General features: G+C 37.1%; 1 protein-coding gene across 1 annotated transcript; it reads right to left on the bottom strand.

The window, feature by feature from the left end:
- Nucleotides 1–3085: 3085 nt before the first annotated feature.
- LOC128216174 (uncharacterized) lies at nucleotides 3086–11963 on the bottom strand. The gene is made up of 3 exons (XM_052922751.1): nucleotides 11407–11963; nucleotides 5601–5686; nucleotides 3086–4317 (listed from the first exon to the last, which is right to left on the bottom strand). Exons 1-3 carry the CDS (start codon nucleotides 11961–11963, stop codon nucleotides 3086–3088), a joined length of 1875 nt encoding a protein of 624 aa, XP_052778711.1.
- Nucleotides 11964–19247: the final 7284 nt, after the last annotated feature.

Genomic DNA, 19247 nt, shown 5'->3' with positions numbered 1-19247 from the left:
ACAAGGTACGAGTGTTGTCTTTGTGCAGCTGCACAAGGTACGAGTGTTGTCTTTGTACAGCTGTACAAGGTACGAGTATTGTCTTTGTACAGCTGTACAAGGTACGAGTATTGTCTGTTAAGAGCTGCACAAGGTACGAGTATAGTCTTTGTACAGCTGTACAAGGTACGAGTATTGTCTGTTAAGAGCTGCACAAGGTACGAGTATAGTCTTTGTACAGCTGTACAAGGAACGAGTATTGTCTGTTAAGAGCTGCACAAGGTACGAGTATAGTCTTTGTACAGCTGTACAAGGTACGAGTATTGTCTGTTAAGAGCTGTACAAGGTACGAGTATTGTCTGTTAAGAGCTGCACAAGGTACGAGTATAGTCTTTGTACAGCTGTACAAGGTACGAGTATTGTCTGTTAAGAGCTGTACAAGGTACGAGTATAGTCTTTGTACAGCTGTACAAGGTACGAGTATTGTCTGTTAAGAGCTGTACAAGGTACGAGTATTGTCTGTTAAGAGCTACACAAGGTACGAGTATTGTCTTTGTACAGCTGTACAAGGTACGAGTATTGTCTGTTAAGAGCTACACAAGGTACGAGTATTGTCTGTTAAGAGCTACACAAGGTACGAGTATTGTCTTTGTACAGCTGTACAAGGTACGAGTATTGTCTGTTAAGAGCTACATAAGGTACGAGTATTGTCTGTTAAGAGCTGTACAAGGTACGAGTATAGTCTTTGTACAGCTGTACAAGGTACGAGTATTGTCTGTTAAGAGCTGTACAAGGTACGAGTATAGTCTTTGTACAGCTGTACAAGGTACGAGTATTGTCTGTTAAGAGCTGTACAAGGTACGAGTATTGTCTGTTAAGAGCTACACAAGGTACGAGTATTGTCTTTGTACAGCTGTACAAGGTACGAGTATTGTCTGTTAAGAGCTACACAAGGTACGAGTATTGTCTGTTAAGAGCTACACAAGGTACGAGTATAGTCTTTGTACAGCTGTACAAGGTACGAGTATTGTCTGTTAAGAGCTGTACAAGGTACGAGTATAGTCTTTGTACAGCTGTACAAGGTACGAGTATTGTCTGTTAAGAGCTGTACAAGGTACGAGTATTGTCTGTTAAGAGCTACACAAGGTACGAGTATTGTCTTTGTACAGCTGTACAAGGTACGAGTATTGTCTGTTAAGAGCTACACAAGGTACGAGTGTTGTCTTTGTGCAGCTGCACAAGGTACGAGTATTGTCTTTGTACAGCTGTACAAGGTACGAGTATTGTCTGTTAAGAGCTGCATAAAAAGTACTCAAAAGTTTACAGAAAATCTTCGTCATCTTATGAAGTATTTAACACCAACTCTTTATAAAGAGAACTTTTATGTCTTTTTAAAATTTAATATTAAGCTGACACGAATTTTGCGAAATATTTGATCGGGTTTTGGTTGAAACTGCATTTGTATTTTAGCAAACGTGTAATAAGTTAAGGGAAGGCTACGGGCGCCGAAATGTCCCGTTGCTTTGTGGTGAGCTTGTCCATACTAAGATTATCTTTTTTGCATTTTTCTAACTTTTCTCACCTTTTTGTAATTTTAGAAAAATGTTTTACTGTAAATGAGAGTTTGAAACGTTTTTTTTTGTTTCCCACAACCACATTGTATTTTGGAAGGCTCTTTTATGATGTCCTCAGGAATTTATATTTCACAGTAGTACTATTACCTTCGTAAGTTCATTTGCTTTGCGTAATGCTTTGCCAGCATAATAGAACTTTCCCGCAAGCATAAACAGAGAACACATTATAGTAACTCCATGTGTTTCTTAAACAAATAATCGGGCTTATATTTCTTTGTATCTCAATTTATTACATCTAAATTAATAATACAGTATTCAATGGCAAGAAATTGACATAAAATAGTCTTTGGTCTGTAAGTGTAATCAATGTTACATAATGCTGTTTTTTAATTAGTTCATCCTACAAACAAAATAACACTCAATAACTCTAAAATACAGATTCTGTATGAAGATAATGATCTGCAGCAAGAGGAGATGATGTCTGCGACACTTCCTAGTTGTTGTTGTTATTTGAAAAAACCTGTCTTCAAAGGAATGATTTTAAGACGGCCATACACGGAATCAGTTTTCTTCATAACTCGTTTTTACAAACATTGGAAACACTTAGTGCAGAACTGATGAACATGGAGATAATTATACTATGAACTAATTATAGAAATTCTATGTTTGTTTTTGTCGAGATCAGATAAGCAAAACAAGCAGCCAATTGAATAAAACGGGTTAATACGTAAGGTAAAAATTAGCCAAAATAGTTATTGGTTTATCAATATATCTATCGAGTATTTACCATAACAAAATCGCATAATTATAATGTGCAAACTAACCAAAATATAGCATGTGGATACTATTATGTATATACAATTGGCTGAATTAAAATAACACAATATCTCATTTATCATATATGGTGTCATACATATCATTTATGACCAGAAAGTAATTAGAAATCTCTGATTGAAGGCGACAATGGAATAACGATAATGTGTAATTCAAGTTTCCAACTACTTTAAGAAGTATAGCGTTGGCACAAAAATTCAACTCAGATTACTGTATGTATCAGGAGATATCTTCCTCGCGTTGGCACTAAACCAGCCACCAGTCAATCACATATGAAGTAATACAAAAAATTAGAATAATGTTTATAAAAAAGCTTTTAATTGCTTGCAGAATTAAGTATAGTTAAGTCAAACCTATAACAAGCAGTTTGACCAATTAAGGATGCGAACTAATATATGCATTGACGACTATTGAAATTTACACTGTACATTACCTGTAATTTGAAGAGAATATATGTTCTCTATTCAGTTTTAGTATTTTGTCTGCTAAATACAAGTACATGCTTTTAAAAGAGATAGGCAATGAAAAGTGAGGTCTTTATTTTTCAAAGATATTTCATTGATATTTAAATATAAATTTGTAAAATGTTCATATTTAAATTATACTTTATACAAGTCATCGGCTCAACAATCGGTGTCATTCACGTGCACATTGCCTAGATTAACAAACCACTTGTACTATAAGCCAGAATCAGTTGGCTAGTAATGTGATATTGTGTACTGAGGACTGTTATAATCGTCCAAGAGCTGGGGCTGGTATGCATATCCGTCAGACGCACTGCCAATTGAGTCAAGTCCTGAATACTCTAAAGGAAATCTGCTGTCTACACTCATTTCCGAAGTATACTGGTTTCGTTTTCCTACAAACATCGGTCTAGGTACACGCTTTCCGATAAACATAGGGGCTTCAAATCTCTTTGATGTAGATCTTAAAGGATTTCGTGCAAGGTCCAATGCATCCAGTGCTGAGAGAATAGAAGAGAGGGAATCGCGTCTGCCAATAAATTCAGGAGCAACAAACCGCTTTGTTACAGGAGCGGAGGCAAGCGGTGCAGTCTTCCAAGGAACGTACCGACCCCAAGCACGTCTCTGCATTTCTTCATCTAAGTCTTCTACTGATCGTTTTTTCCTTGAAGAAGCATCTTCGTTTTTAAGCTCTTCATCAACATTGGTCAACAACACTGATCGTTTTTCCATCGCTGATTTCTCGGCAGCCTCTGATGTATCGCGTTTACCAACAAATCTTGGCGTGTATCGTTTCCCGACGAATTGTGGAGTGTATCGCTTTCCAACGAACATAGGTTGATACCTCTTACCAACAAACATCGGGCGATATCGCTTGCCAACAAACATAGGTCGGTACCGTTTTCCAACAAACATAGGTCGGTATCGCTTCCCAACAAACATTGGTCTGTATCTTTTCCCAACAAACATTGGACGATATCTTTTCCCTACAAACATAGGATTATACTGCCGGCCACCGTAATAAGTTCTAAATCGTTTGTCAATAGAATTTGGCAAACCTTCGGCGTCTTCCTGAGTTTCAACAGAATTAGTATCACCTTCCTCGGAATCTACATTGTCACTCACACCTTCAGCGTCATACAAATCATCAATGAAAGCATTATCAAACGCATCGCGTACGTCTTTAAGGAATTCCCCCTTTTCGGAATCGTCTAAACGATTAAAATATTCCGTAACGCTCATGTCAAGTTCTCCGTCGTCATCGTCAAAATTTATTTTAGAGTCAGGTGTTTCGTTTAGTATCTCAAGTGGTTCTTGTTCTCTTTTGCCAACAAATCTGGGCACATATCTCCGTACTAGCCGTATAACGTCACTGCTGGCGCTTAAGTCGTTGGCGTCGCTGTCGGCTTTGCTGCTGTCGCCGCTGCTGCTTTTTGTCGCCGCCTGAGCGTTTGCATCGTCAGTGCCTGTCAGCATAAAAGAAGAAATAATACATAGTGCGCATGTATATTTTCGTCTTTTTGCATTTTTTATAGCTAAATAAAAAAAAACTTGTGCTGACCAAAAACAAAATAGCTACAGCTAGCTTAGTTTAGGTAAAAATAACATTTTTTTTTAAAATTGAGCTAAGTGATAATAATGCAATAAAAGTAAAATATGAATCTGTATGTGTATTGGAATGTACAAAACATGTCCTCGCGGTGTGTCGATAACTGCCGCATCGGTTGTTTAAAGTAAGTCAGTTGCCATGCGTTCTTTATGGTTACATAAGCTGTGACTTTTCTATAATTTACTAGTCAGACGGCGGAGTGCAGCTAACACCCTTTTACTCTACACAGATAAAGATTAATGAAATAATTTCCTTAGGACTCATCTAAAGTTTTGTGTTTCAAAAAAATGAAACTTATGGTTGAGTTCACTTGAAGGTTAAACAAATTAAAATGTATCAGCTCGAGGTTTTCAAGGAGATGGTGTTTTGCCGTTCATATAGAAGAAATTTAGACTTTTAACATTATATGAACGTTGAATCGCCAAGATGAAAGGGCAAGTAGGTAACACTCCAGAAAGGCACACTTACTGCGGAAACCTGGCCTTTAAACATTGGTTTCAATATCATATTTAGCTTAAATTCAAACAATCTGCATTCCTAGGAATTTTAAGGGTACCTTGTGATTAAATAGCACTGCAGTTGGTTGAAAAAATGACGCATTTGCGGCATTTGCGTGTGCGTGCGCGCGTGCGTGTGTGCGTGTGTGTGTGTGTGTGCGCGTGTTGTTCGCAGAGTATATTGCGCAAGATGACTATATTTATGCACGATATTGAATTTTCTACGACAAACTTTAAATTTGACTTTAAAACATATTCAAGCAAACATAAATGAGGAATTTTAAAATGCTTGTATTCGACTATTAACAGTGGTGAAAAAACACAAGGTAACTGTATGTTTAAACTTTGATTCCATTTAAGGAAGACCCAATTCTTCGCGCTTTCGGAGTTTGATATTGTTGAGAATAGTCATAGAAAAGGAACATTTATATATAAAAAGAAGACTATCTTTGAAGGCTGCAATCGGTGAGAAAATAGTGCCGCGCTTCTGATATAAAATTCTGGGGCTAGGTTTTTTTTCATGCGGACATTTCAATTCAAATTTGAAAAAAATAAAATCGTCTGGCAATGTTTAATCAAAGTATCGTATGAACAGAAAGGACAACAGAAGAAGCAATTTAGTGAAAGCAATAGAAGTATTTACCCGTCTGTAATGTTTGCTGTATGGAGACCACCAACAGTAAGGACACAGCCAAGAATGATGTATGCGATAGGGCCATCTCTTGGTAACTGAAAACAGAAATGAATGGTGTTTAAATATGATAAAAATGTATCACCAAAACCAGTTTACATATTCATACATTGGTGATTACATAACACTAACACCAAAATGTGTATGTCTCAAATTGAGGCATTTGTAAAAAAATAAGCACATGCACATGTATGCTGTATGCATATAATACAGGGATAGTTAATAATGTGAAAACACATGTTAACACAAGACAAAAGCCCAAGCAAACGTCTGATTAGTCTCACCAGTACGTTTTATTACACTCGTCATGAATAATACAAATGAATCATTACATATATATATATCCCCCTTTTTGCTTGAAATGTTTTAATCCAAAACAATAAAAACTCTTTCTTGGTCGAATTAAGGAGAGACATATTATCGGCCTTTAATGTCCGTATAAAGGAACGGTGGATTTTCGACAATGGGTGTGTCCTTTTTCAAATAGGAGTGCAGCAATGTCGTCATAACACCAAGTACTTCAAGCTTAATGAACCCCAGTTTGTTTCTGATTAGGAAATACAACTCTTATGGCGATATTGGAGACGGTAACGCCAAGGTCGACTGTGGGCACCCGAACACTTGAATTAATTATAGGACAACATGCATTTATTTGGGGTTCTTACACACATTTTTGTATACAAACACAGCTATATAACCAGGGAAGAATAACTGCAGTGTCGGTTAGACTACCAATTGTAAACGCTTCCTGATAACGGTTTAAGTAATAACCATAATGTCATATTTTATTATCGAACGTGACATAGAATGAATAACTACACCATGAATATGCTGTTTCGGTTCAGCTCAAACAACACCGATCATACAGTATTCCTATCTCACAGTATTCCTACCGTACAGTATTCCTATCTCACAGTATTCATACCGTACAGTAATCCTATCTCACAATATTCCTACCATACAGTATTCCTATCTCACAGTATTCATACCGTACAGTAATTCCTATCTCACAGTATTCCTACCATACAGAATTCCTATCTCACAGTATTCCTACCGTACAGTACTCCTATCTCACAGTATTCCTGTCGTACAGTATTCCTATCTCACAGTATTCCTACCATACAATATTCCTATCTCACAGTATTCCTACCGTACAGTACTCCTATCTCACAGTATTCCTACCGTACAGTATTCCTATCTCACAGGATTCCTACCGTACATTATTCCTACCGTACAGTACTCCTATCTCACAGTAGTCCTACTGTACAGTATTCCTACCATACAGTATTCCTATCATACAGTATTCCTACCGTACAGTACTCCTATCTACCAGTATTCCTATCTTACAGTATTTCTACCGTACAACATTCCTACCGTACAGTATTCCTATCATACAGTATTCCTACCGTACAGTACTCCTATCTTACAGTATTCCTATCTTACTGTATTCCTACCGTACAGTACTCCTATCTCACAGTATTCATATCATACAGTATTCCTACCGTACAGTACTCCTATCTCACAGTATTCCTATCTCACAGTATTCCTACCGCACAGTACTCCTATCTCACAGTATTCCTACCATACAGTATTCCTATCTCACAGTATTCCTACCGTACAGTACTCCTATCTACCAGTATTCCTATCTTACAGTATTCCTACCGTACAACATTCCTACCGTACAGTATTCCTATCATACAGTATTCCTACCGTACAGTACTCCTATCTTACAGTATTCCTATCTTACTGTATTCCTACCGTACAGTACTCCTATCTCACAGTATTCATATCATACAGTATTCCTACCGTACAGTACTCCTATCTCACAGTATTCCTATCTCACAGTATTCCTACCGCACAGTACTCCTATCTCACAGTATTCCTACCGTACAGTACTCCTATCTTACAGTATTCCTATCTTACATTATTCCTACCGTACAGTTTTCATATCATACCGTATTCCTACCGTACAGTACTCCTTTCTAACAGTATTCCAATCTTACAGTATTCCTATCGTACAGTATTCCTATCATACAGTATTCCTACCGTACAGTACTCCTATCTTACAGTATTCCTATCTTACAGTATTCCTACCGTACAGTAATCCTATCTCACAGGATTCCTACCGTACAGTATTCCTACTGAGCAGTATTCCGATCTTACAGTATTTCTACCGTACAGTATTCCTGTCGTACAGTATTCCTACCGAACAGTATTTCTACCGAGCAGTATTCCGATCTTACAGTATTCCTACCGTACAGTATTCCTGTCGTACAGTATTCCTACCGAACAGTATTCCTACCGTACAGTATTCCTACCGAGCAGTATTCCGATCTTACAGTATTCCTACCGTACAGTATTCCTACCGAACAGTATTCCTACCGTACAGTATTCCTACCAAACCAATCCGATCTTACAGTATTCCTATCTTACAGTATTCCGATCTTACAGTATTCTTATCTTACAGTATTCCTATCTTATAGTATTCCTATCTTAGAGTATTCCTATCGTACAGTATTCCTTTCTTACAGTATTCCTATTATACAGTATTCCTATCGTACAGTTTACATATCTTACAGTATTCCTATTACTTAAAATTGCGAGTTTAGAAATTAGATTATGATAAGCAATTTCCCATTGTTTACCAATCGTCTAAAGTACCATAGAAGTATTTGTTAGCCAGTGTCGACAAAACAGTTTACTGATCAATTTGCCGAATGTTATGTTTTTCCCCAAAACTCTTCTTCAATAGGACTAATCAGGAATTCGAGTGGTTCGTTTACATGGCAACTTTTCTCCGATTTACAACGAAAGGCTAATATACTTATTCAAGATATAACACATTATAAATTGGCGATTTTGCTAGGCTTTTTCAGTAAACTAACCCGTTTATTCTCCGGAAATCTAATACTTTCCATTCGGACGGAGGTCTAGTAAGATATTTAGTTCTGTCAAGAATTCTTGTTGCAAACATGTCTCGTAATTGAGTATATATCTGGATCTTGATACGCATTTTGCTGTTTCCTTTTCTACATTACAAATAAACGTGTAAATATACACGTTCTAAATAATTAAGAACTATTAAGCCGGAACAGAAAATAAAATGTGTTGTTCTTACAGAATATTAAAAACAAGACTTAAAAGAAGATAATATTTGGAGTAGGTTTCAAATCGACATTTTTGCTAACCATCCAATCAATCTTTGTACAAAATGTATAACACTTTAATGATAGTGTATGACATATCATGTTGTCACCATGGTACTAAACATTCTAAGAAGGTTTTGTAAGATAATTGTTTATGTTCAATCACAGTCAAAATAATCACATAGATTCGAAGTAAAATAAGAAAAGGAATACTTATAAATTGCTAAAAACAAACTCATATGAAAAGCAACAAACCGGCAAGGATTGCTTTTTCATAAATCCTATCTTTCTTACTTCAACATAATTTTGAATTATGGTATATGTCTTATTATCACAGACGCGGGTTCCAATTATGGCATTCAGGAGAATAAATGACGCGTTTCAGAAAATGTCTTCAGACATGACCAGTTAGGCAACATTCTGTAAAATTGAACACAACAACTTCGTGCCATACAGATGCGTAAAGCGTCGAAAAGAATTAAAGCAATCCCGTACAATACGTGCCTAGCACGGGGAAAGAAACCCGTGAAGCTACAACTTATAATTGATGTCAGTGAGTTTGTCAGAATCAAGGGGTGGCACCTAAATGAGGGACAGTAATGGGTGCGTGCGGATACAGCTCTCTGTCATAACTTCCTGTGGTATTTGTCAGACAGGCAAACAATGTTAATTACTCTACATCTGCTATTAGCGAAGACGCGACAACCTGTTGGTTTTTATGCGTTGGTTTGTGCTTTGTTCTACATTAACACCTAAATGCTATTGTTTGTTAAAATACCACACTTTTCTATTGTATTTTGATTAATCATTCCTAATACAATTTTGTTAACTAACATTTATTGTGTTTAAATATCGTATTTAGGGAATACATCGTGAACAGGCTATAATTTTAGAGAAGGAATTCGCACCAGGGTGTTCGTCTCTTTTTATAAGATTATAATGACAACTATGGCATCCTGCAATCGGACTAATTCAGCGTATCGAATTTCGCTCCATCCATTTCCCATCTTGTGGTGTCCAGCAGATACTGCAGCGGGGAGTGGTCTTTACAACGTGACGAGAAGATATTGATAAAACATGATCGAAAATCAATGCATTAATTTTATGTCCATACTTTCTATCAAAGCAATGTTATTTTCAGAATTAAATATTGTAAGAGTACTGTTTGTATGACGTCATTGACGTCGGATACGTGACTTAAACCTCCGATTAAGTGCTTAAGAAGCAGAACTGTGATTTTTTTTTTTAAACAATAATCCTAACCCTATAACCTTAAAGATGTACACTAACTCCCAAATAAGATTTACCACAATAGTTTAAATATACCAAAACGGATGAATAAATGTCGAAAACAATGGTTTTTATGAAGGGTACCGAGTTTAATATGAATGAAAGGTGCAGAAAACACGGTATTTCTACCTTATGAGATCGCAGTTAATCTTTTACATTCACCAAGCATTTAATACTTTTGCGTTTTCGGCTATTATTTAATACACGGTTAGAATCTTGTTTTCAGTAATTAATATTTTCCATGAATGCGTTACTTAGTAAGTAGTTAAAGGTTTTTCAGTTAAAATTAGTTATACATCAGTGTGCATATACCACGTGATAAATTACGTCATATTTGCTACGTCGGAGGGCAACATTTTGCTTAAAGCTGCACTCTCACAGATTGAGCGTTTTGACGACTTTTTTTATTTTTTGTCTTGGAACGAGCCAATTTTTGCGAAAATGCATGAAAACCTGTTATTTAAGACTGCTGACAAAAAAGCAGATCGCAGATTTTTATATTTAAGTTCGAAAATTGATGTTTTATGCATTTTTCTTAAACCGTTAGTAACGGTTTAAGCCATAAAACATTAATTTTTGAACGGAAATATGAACATCTGCGATCTGATCTTTTGTCAGCAATCTTATATCATTGGTTTGCAGATATTTACGAAACAAAATGCTCTTTCCAAGACAAAAAATAAAAATGTTGTAAAAATGGTAAATCTGTGAGAGTGCAGCTTTCAAATGAAGGCTTAAATCAAAGATAACTTTTCTTTTATTACACCATTTGAAATGAAACAAGGGTCAGTCTATGTCGCATGAGGGAGATAATGTGATTAGTTTCATTAAACACTTGACAAACCTGTTTCCAAAATAACGTTTTGACAGTGATCAGTCAGACGGCCGTATTTTGAAAAGGTTTGTCGAAGTGTTTTAAAAAACTAAACTCTCAATCAAACTCTAGTAAAAAAGCAAAGGCGTAGCTTCGCACGCGGAGTAAACTGCGCTTTATTTCATTTAAACTGGTGAAGAAATAGTGAAGTTATCTTTGTTTAAAGTCTTAATTTGAAGCAAAATGTTGCCTTCCGCCGTAGCGTTTATGACGCAATTTATCACGTGGTATACTCACACTTTACATGTGTATGTATTGATTTTGAATAGGAGTGTCACATTAAAAATAAACTGGTTCTCTGAAAGCTCTATCCATTAACCTGTTTGTTGGGATATTGATGCTTGTTGATATGTGTGGTTTCATGTAACAGGTATTTGCTTGCTGATTACTAATTGTGGGTGGATAACATTAAGACTCGGTCACACTGCGGGTACGATCGATTGCCGACCTCCCACACTGCAGGTACGACCGATTGCCGACCTCCCACACTGCGGGTACGACCGATTGCCCACCTCCCACACTGCGGGTACGACCGATTGCCGACCTCCCACACTGCGGTACGGCCGATTGCCGACCTCCCACACTGCAGGTACGACCGATTGCCGACCTCCGACACTGCAGGAACGACCGATTGCCGACCTCCGACACTGCAGGAACGACCGATTGCAGACCTCCGACACTGCAGGAACGACCGATTGCCGACCTCCGACACTGCAGGTACGACCGATTGCCGACCTCCGACATTGCAGGAACGACCGATTGCCGACCTCCCACACTGCAGGTACGACCGATTGCCGACCTCCCACACTGCAGGTACGACCGATTGCCGACCTCCCACACTGCAGGTACGACCGATTGCCGACCTCCCACACTGCAGGTACGAGCGATTGCCGACCTCCGACACTGCAGGTACGACCGATTGCCGACCTCCGACACTGCAGGTACGACCGATTGCCGACCTCCCACACTGCAGGTACGACCGATTGCCGACCTCCCACACTGCATGTACGACCGATTGCCGACCTCCGACCGAGTTCCCAAAACTTACTTACTTCTGGTTTATTGTCAAAAGGATCAACATACAAACGGAAAAAAATGAAACACCAAACTACAAACGGAAAATCATACATCAAACTACAAACGGGACATAAAACATCAACATACTATTTAAAGGATTATTACAAGGAAATAGTAAAACAACTTAAATATGTATCAAACGCTTGAAGCAGATTAGTGAAGACAACATCTATTTTTATTTTAAAAGTGAATACAGAGTTTTTCTTTCCATGAGACCTCGTCACGTGACGTCATTAGATTTCTCCATCCTGCTCTACCTCACTTATTTTAAAATTAAGCTGTTTCCGGCTAAGACAATATATCGCAATGATTATCGTTTGCACTTGAAACGAAGAGGTAATGACGATTTATTTTCGACATTAACATATAATATATATACATATAATTCTAATATAAACGGTCCATGGAGAGCGTACATATATTTTTTATTAACCGTCGTAAATAACTTGTGTGCTCATATTGTCTATAACCTTTCATTCATGTATGGTGATGGTTTTAATGCTTTTCCAACCATATCGCATTTCTCACAACCCGTGTTTCTCGTATTTCACACTGGTTAAACAGCGGCGTATCACTTCCATACGCGCATATTAATTCCATTCGTGTGATTCGTTTCAAACTTCATCTAGCGAGGATCTTTTAAAGTCCATTTGCTAATGGATAGATAATATATGTTTGGTTCCTCTTAATGCTTAGACAAAGACAAATAATGGAATAATTATCGGATTTTTGTTGTCGCCATAAACGGAAATCCAGCCCAAAAGAAAAGCCATACTAATGGTTAATTCATGATTTATTAACAAGAATCTTTTGTTTGATGTCATGTTTTATATCCTTTGTCAAGTAGACAAAATGATAACTCTAACGTCAAACTTCGACTGAAGAAGAATATATATATATATACATATATTTAAAATAAATAGATTAACTTCTGGATATATATATAAGTTCATTGAAATGTTTTATCAAGTTTAAATATATTATGTGGGAGGAAAAACTGACATCCGGTTTTTGTTCTTTCAAATCGGGAATATCATTGTCTTGATTAAAAAAAGATATTGAAAAAAACTGAAGTCTGTTTTTTTCTGGTGGCGTGCAAATATATCGATTACAATCGTTCATGAACTGAAGTTTTGCAAAAGAGGGTGACCAAGCGGCTTTTATGCATCGATTGGAGCAATATTTGACTGAGTAAACCTTACACAATGTTATTGAAAACATACACATAGTGTAGTGGCATACGTACAAAAGGGATATACACATTAAACTATATAAATTTATAAATACCCATGTATGTCCATAAACAACTATTCCGTTAAGGGGGTGATACATTTCAAAGCAAGCATACTTTTTCATCAATTGTTAGATCTCTCCAAGGATTTTGCAGCAGTTTTGTCTACATACAACTAATGCATCAATCTGAGCTTTAAGAACATCGTACAGAAGTGAAAGTGTAATAAGGAGTGGTTTCCTATTTATTCCTATTGTTTATTTCTTAAATCAAACGCAATTGCGATCTCGCGTGTTCAACTACCTTCCTAAAGCCAAATGTCACAATACAAGGGCCAGAAGAGCGATGTGCTTGATTGGTTAAAAGCCTTTTAATATTTTATGATGGATCGTTTGCTCTCTTCTTATGCTGCTGGCAAATTATACATTTTATGTTATTTTAAATATGGCGGAAAACTTTGTTTTGTTTTAATCCAGAGGTTGTGGTAGAGTTAAATTTGTCTATGTTTGTTCAACAATAGAGGTAAAGCATACATTTAATAGCCGTGGAGCTCAGGGATTAGTTTCTAAATCAGCTTTCTGCAATGATGTTGTACGACGTTCCATGATCTAAATAAGTATTTGTATTGCCACAACTAGATGTTAACGTATGTTTAGGTGGGTTATGCTTGCGTGGGTCTCCAGCAGTGATTCAATCATTTACTTTGGTATGTTGTTAATCGTTTAACACATTACGTACATTAATATCTCAATCCATTCCTTATTTATATGACCTTTGACCGATCCCTTCTACAGCAGACTTTACGCTAGATACAAAATCCAACAAAGTTTCTCTTTATTTTTACTTCAGGGAACAAATAGAAGTGGATGAGGTGTCGATATATATTGTACTAGTGCTTGTGCTGTTGGTGAGGTGTCGATATATATTGTACTTGTGCTAGTGCTGTTGGTGAGGTGTCGATATATACTGTACTAGTGCTGTTGGTGAGGTGTCGACATATACTGTACTAGTGCTGTTGGTGCTAGTGCTGTTGGTGAGGTGTCGATATATACTGTACTAGTGCTGTTGGTGAGGTGTCGATATATACTGTACTAGTGCTGTTGGTGAGGTGTCGATATATACTGTACTAGTGCCGTTGGTGAGGTGTCGATATATACTGTACTAGTGCTGTTGGTGAGGTGTCGATATATACTGTACTAGTGCTGTTGGTGCTAGTGCTGTTGGTGAGGTGTCGATATATACTGTACTAGTGCCGTTGGTGCTAGTGCTGTTGGTGAGGTGTCGATATATACTGTACTAGTGCTGTTGGTGCTAGTGCTGTTGGTGAGGTGTCGATATATACTGTACTAGTGCTGTTGGTGCTAGTGCTGTTGGTGAGGTGTCGATATATACTGTACTAGTGCTGTTGGTGAGGTGTCGATATATACTGTACTAGTGCCGTTGGTGAGGTGTCGATATATACTGTACTAGTGCTGTTGGTGCTAGTGCTGTTGGTGAGGTGTCGATATATACTGTACTAGTGCTGTTGGTGAGGTGTCGATATATACTGTACTAGTGCTGTTGGTGAGGTGTCGATATATACTGTACTAGTGCCGTTGGTGAGGTGTCGATATATACTGTACTAGTGCTGTTGGTGAGGTGTCGATATATATTGTACTAGTGCTGTTGGTGAGGTGTCGATATATACTGTACTGGTGCTGTTGGTGAGGTGTCGATATATACTGTACTAGTGCTGTTGGTGAGGTGTCGATATATACTGTACTAGTGCTGTTGGTGAGGTGTCGATATATACTGTACTAGTGCTGTTGGTGAGGTGTCGATATATACTGTACTAGTGCTGTTGGTGAGGTGTCGATATATACTGTACTAGTGCTGTTGGTGAGGTGTCGATATATACTGTACTAGTGCTGTTGGTGAGGTGTCGATATATACTGTACTAGTGCTGTTGGTGAGGTGTCGATATATACTGTACTAGTGCTGTTGGTGAGGTGTCGATATATACTGTACTAGTGCCGTTGGTGAGGTGTCGATATATACTGTACTAGTGCCGTTGGTGAGGTGTCGATATATACTGTACTAGTGCTGTTGGTGAGGTGTCGATATATACTGTACTAGTGCCGTTGGTGAGGTGTCGATATATACTGTACTAGTGCCGTTGGTGAGGTGTCGATATATACTGTACTAGTGCTGTTGGTGAGGTGTCGATATATACTGTACTAGTGCTGTTGGTGAGGTGTCGATATATACTGTACTAGTGCTGTTGGTGAGGTGTCTGGTCCGTTGGACAGATTCATCAGAGATGCACATATTCAAATCTTAATTGTACTACGATACTGTCATTTTTTGAATAATGTCTCTGCTTTCTTCATCTGAATAGACTACCTTTCAAATAGTCAGTGCTCGCAGCATAGCTTTACGTAAAAGACACGTACAATTGTCCAGCTGCCAACACTTTAACTATAAAAAACAACAACACAAAGATATTGGACAAAAATGAATTATGCAAATTTGAATACAAACCGCAATGAAATCCTGACTATCATTTCAGGTATTTGTCATTAATCAGTATGCATGTCAAATATATTTAGTTGTATTTAGTAATTATACAGCATACAAAGTACATACACACACAATGTATACAGTATGTAAACAGAGTGGATTAGTTCACCCAAACCAACACTCTTTCTGTTTAATTGAGCAGAAATATGTGAACGTTTATTCGGAATGAATAACAATATCAAGAACTGCGTAACTGGTGTATTCAATTAGCTCTTGATAATACAACAAATACTTATAACCCACTACTGCACCACCCGAACTAGTAAAAGTTAAGTGCACTATGTACGGAAATACGTCAATAATTCTAAAAGAAGTTGTCCCGTACAAAAGGGCAGGGTGATACGTCAGTTTATCTCTTTAGATTAGGGTAATTGTTCAGACTGTACACAATGCCGAGATTGTTGTAGCTGTCCGCCTGGAATGATACATAGTTTGTAAAGATAAAAGCGACCGTGCCGCAATCTCGCAGTCAATGGTTAATGGAGGAAAATAATATAATTGGTGCCGGGATTGACTTTGAATATCCGTGCTCACTCTGAGCGTATGCGTTTCTCGTTGTTTGAACGTTTCCTCCTACGTTTACCAGTAGTGAACAACCGATTTTGAATCATAACACGCGAATTTCCTGTAGTTGTGGCATTTTTGGCTATAAAAGCAAAACAATTTGATGGATAAGTGGTCAATATAACCAGCAATTTTGAAATGGATAATGTTCTTGTAATTTGCTTTATTTAAGCGATGACCTAGACGTAATCATACACATGTTTAGGACATCATGCGAATTAATATAAGATACAGCGATATTTATAAATTCATTTTATTTCAAACCAGGTTATTCAAATATTTCAACGCCATTTATTCTGTGAAATTGAAATACAATGATAACTGCAATTCTTCATTCAAAGCTATTTGGTCTTACATTCGTTAGAAAGGATCATATATCCCTAGCTAGTAGCTACAGTGACGTATTTTATTCCGCTAGGCAGACATGAATTGTGTTGTTGTTCTAAGTTACCTTCTAGATGTTTACCATGCAGTTATGGAGTCAGGATTTGAGTATAAATAAGTTTGAAAGTCCTAGACGAACAAATTATCATGGCTTTCACAGTATTAAGAATCGTTTTTCCCCAGAAACACATATTCAGATCAATGATATTTAACTTGCATTGTGACTATACGTTTGTGATAAACATTTTCCAATATTTTTGATGAAAAAAGATCGACGCATTTTTTGTCCCGTAGCTTTCATACCATTATTAGACTGTGACTTGCCATTACAAGGTTTACATTTATTTTAATAGTCCTGAAGGTTAACATTTTGACGCAATCCCGCGGCTAACAGAATCAAATCTGAAATTATTCAGACATGTTATATCTTAGAAGATTAAAAAAAAACTAGAACCAGTGTTCCTTTCTTAGATGTAAAATTAGATAAGTACACAGGAAAGAGTATCTAATTTTAATCCCAACAGAATTGGCTGTCGGAGTAATTAAGGAATTAATAAATATTTAACAATTGATCGATTTTTTTCAAAGACGCTGTAGCGTAACGTTGATTACATTTGCTTGCCATGTGTCTGACATCATTTGTGTGAATGATTCAAATTGGTCTTCCTTAAGCAACACAAGCAAAACAGGGGCTCGATGAAAGTAACAAACTTTAAAAGATCTTGGTTGTGAACATGTACACTCTGACACTCTTTAAGATCTTGGTTGTGAACATGTACACTCTGACACTCTTAAAGGTCGTGAACATGTACACTCTGACACTCTTAAAGATCGTGGTTGTGAACATGTACACTCTGACACTCTTTAAGATCGTGGTTGTGAACTTTAAGGTCATGGTTGTGAACATGTACACTCTGACACTCTTTAAGGTCATGGTTGTGAACATGTACACTCTGACACTCTTTAAGGTCATGGTTGTGAACATGTACACTCTGACACTCTTTAAGGTCATGGTTGTGAACATGCACACTCTGACACTCTTTAAGGTCATGGTTGTGAACATGTACACTCTGACACTCTTTAAGGTCATGGTTGTGAACATGTACACTCTGACACTCTTTAAAATCGTGGTTGTGAACTTTAAGGTCATGGTTGTGAACATGCACACTCTGACACTCTTTAAGGTCATGGTTGTGAACATGCACACTCTGACACTCTTTAAGGTCATGGTTGTGAACATGTACACTCTGACACTCTTTAAGGTCATGGTTGTGAACATGCACACTCTGACACTCTTTAAGGTCATGGTTGTGAACATGCACACTCTGACACAATGAATTGCCTGCTATACAACAACAAAGTATCTATTCATTATATGACATAAACATGTACTGCCATTCAGACGTATGTTTTTCTAATAAGATGTTTATTTATTTGCATTAAAGCTTTGCTCTGGTGTAATCCTGGCATAGTTAAAGACCTTCGGCTTTCAATCAATATGGGCCCACATGCCCAGATAGCTGCGACATTGAGTTATTTTTATACTAAGTCTTTCGGATTAAACCTGTAAAACATGCAAAGTAACTGCACTATTTCAACAAATATAATTACATTTGATATAGATAAAATTAATTTATCAATACAACTGGGAAAAACACAATTATTATTCTCATTTTCAGAACAGACCGATTTTCGATAATCTAATAATTGTAACCTAAAATACATAGGGGTTTGGGATCACGGCGATATAAGTGACATTTACATCAACAGAATGCAACCAGACGCTTTAAAATAAATATATAGATATGTCTGTTTCCTCGCCCAATGTAGGCACTAGCGCTCTTGGCCCTCGGCAACACACACGTTACTTTTTTTTAAATTTATACCAACATTGATTTTGTCTTCCTGCACCCATTCCCATTGTTGGAATAAAAATCACAATACTCACATACTTTTTAGTCTGCGGTGGTACTTATGTCGTTATGCTAACATTTCAGTTTGTTTTTCACAAGTACCCAACTACTTTGAATCGGTTAAATTCTTGGGACTCTACTGGCCACAATAGCACATTTTATTTCTGGATGTTTGATTCTCGTGACTAACGGCAGGTACATTTATACTCTTGGAACATCCACATAGTTCCAATTTGACATTCATTATTAATTATTTATGCCTGAATATATTTTGCCAAAAATACCGTTCAAGTGTTTGAATATATTTAACAATGTTAAATGCCAAAAGGCCCAAAACTAAGTTACAAATGGACAATACGTTTAATATTGGTGCCTTATCTAGCCTCCTGTCTTCGATGTTTGTTTTCTAAAAAACAACATCGAAATAGTAGATTTACTCCTTCTACTAACTTTTCATAATAAAAAATAGCTGCTATTGGCACTCAGTCATTTGTTTTCAGTTCATACCCATGATAACAACATGTACAATTAAAATGTAAACATACAACAGAGGTTGACCTT

This window comes from Mya arenaria, chromosome 14, assembly GCF_026914265.1.
Source record: "Mya arenaria isolate MELC-2E11 chromosome 14, ASM2691426v1".
In the NCBI taxonomy this organism is placed as follows: Eukaryota; Metazoa; Mollusca; class Bivalvia; order Myida; family Myidae; genus Mya; species Mya arenaria.
Note: the sequence above shows the minus strand (reverse complement) of the source record. Positions and strands in the feature narration are given on the sequence as shown.

Bases quoted from the DNA above. Each gene is read 5' to 3' on its own strand.
- LOC128216174 (XM_052922751.1), bottom strand. From the start codon at position 11,963: ATGCAGTGTGGGAGGTCGGCAATCGGTCGTACCTGCAGTGTGGGAGGT. The intron at 5,687-11,406 runs GTCGGCAATCGA...TTCTGTTTTCAG, and splicing joins TCGTACCTGCAGTGTGGGAG to TTACCAAGAGATGGCCCTAT. The intron at 4,318-5,600 runs GTAAATACTTCT...TTATGCTGACAG, and splicing joins ACAGCAAACATTACAGACGG to GCACTGACGATGCAAACGCT.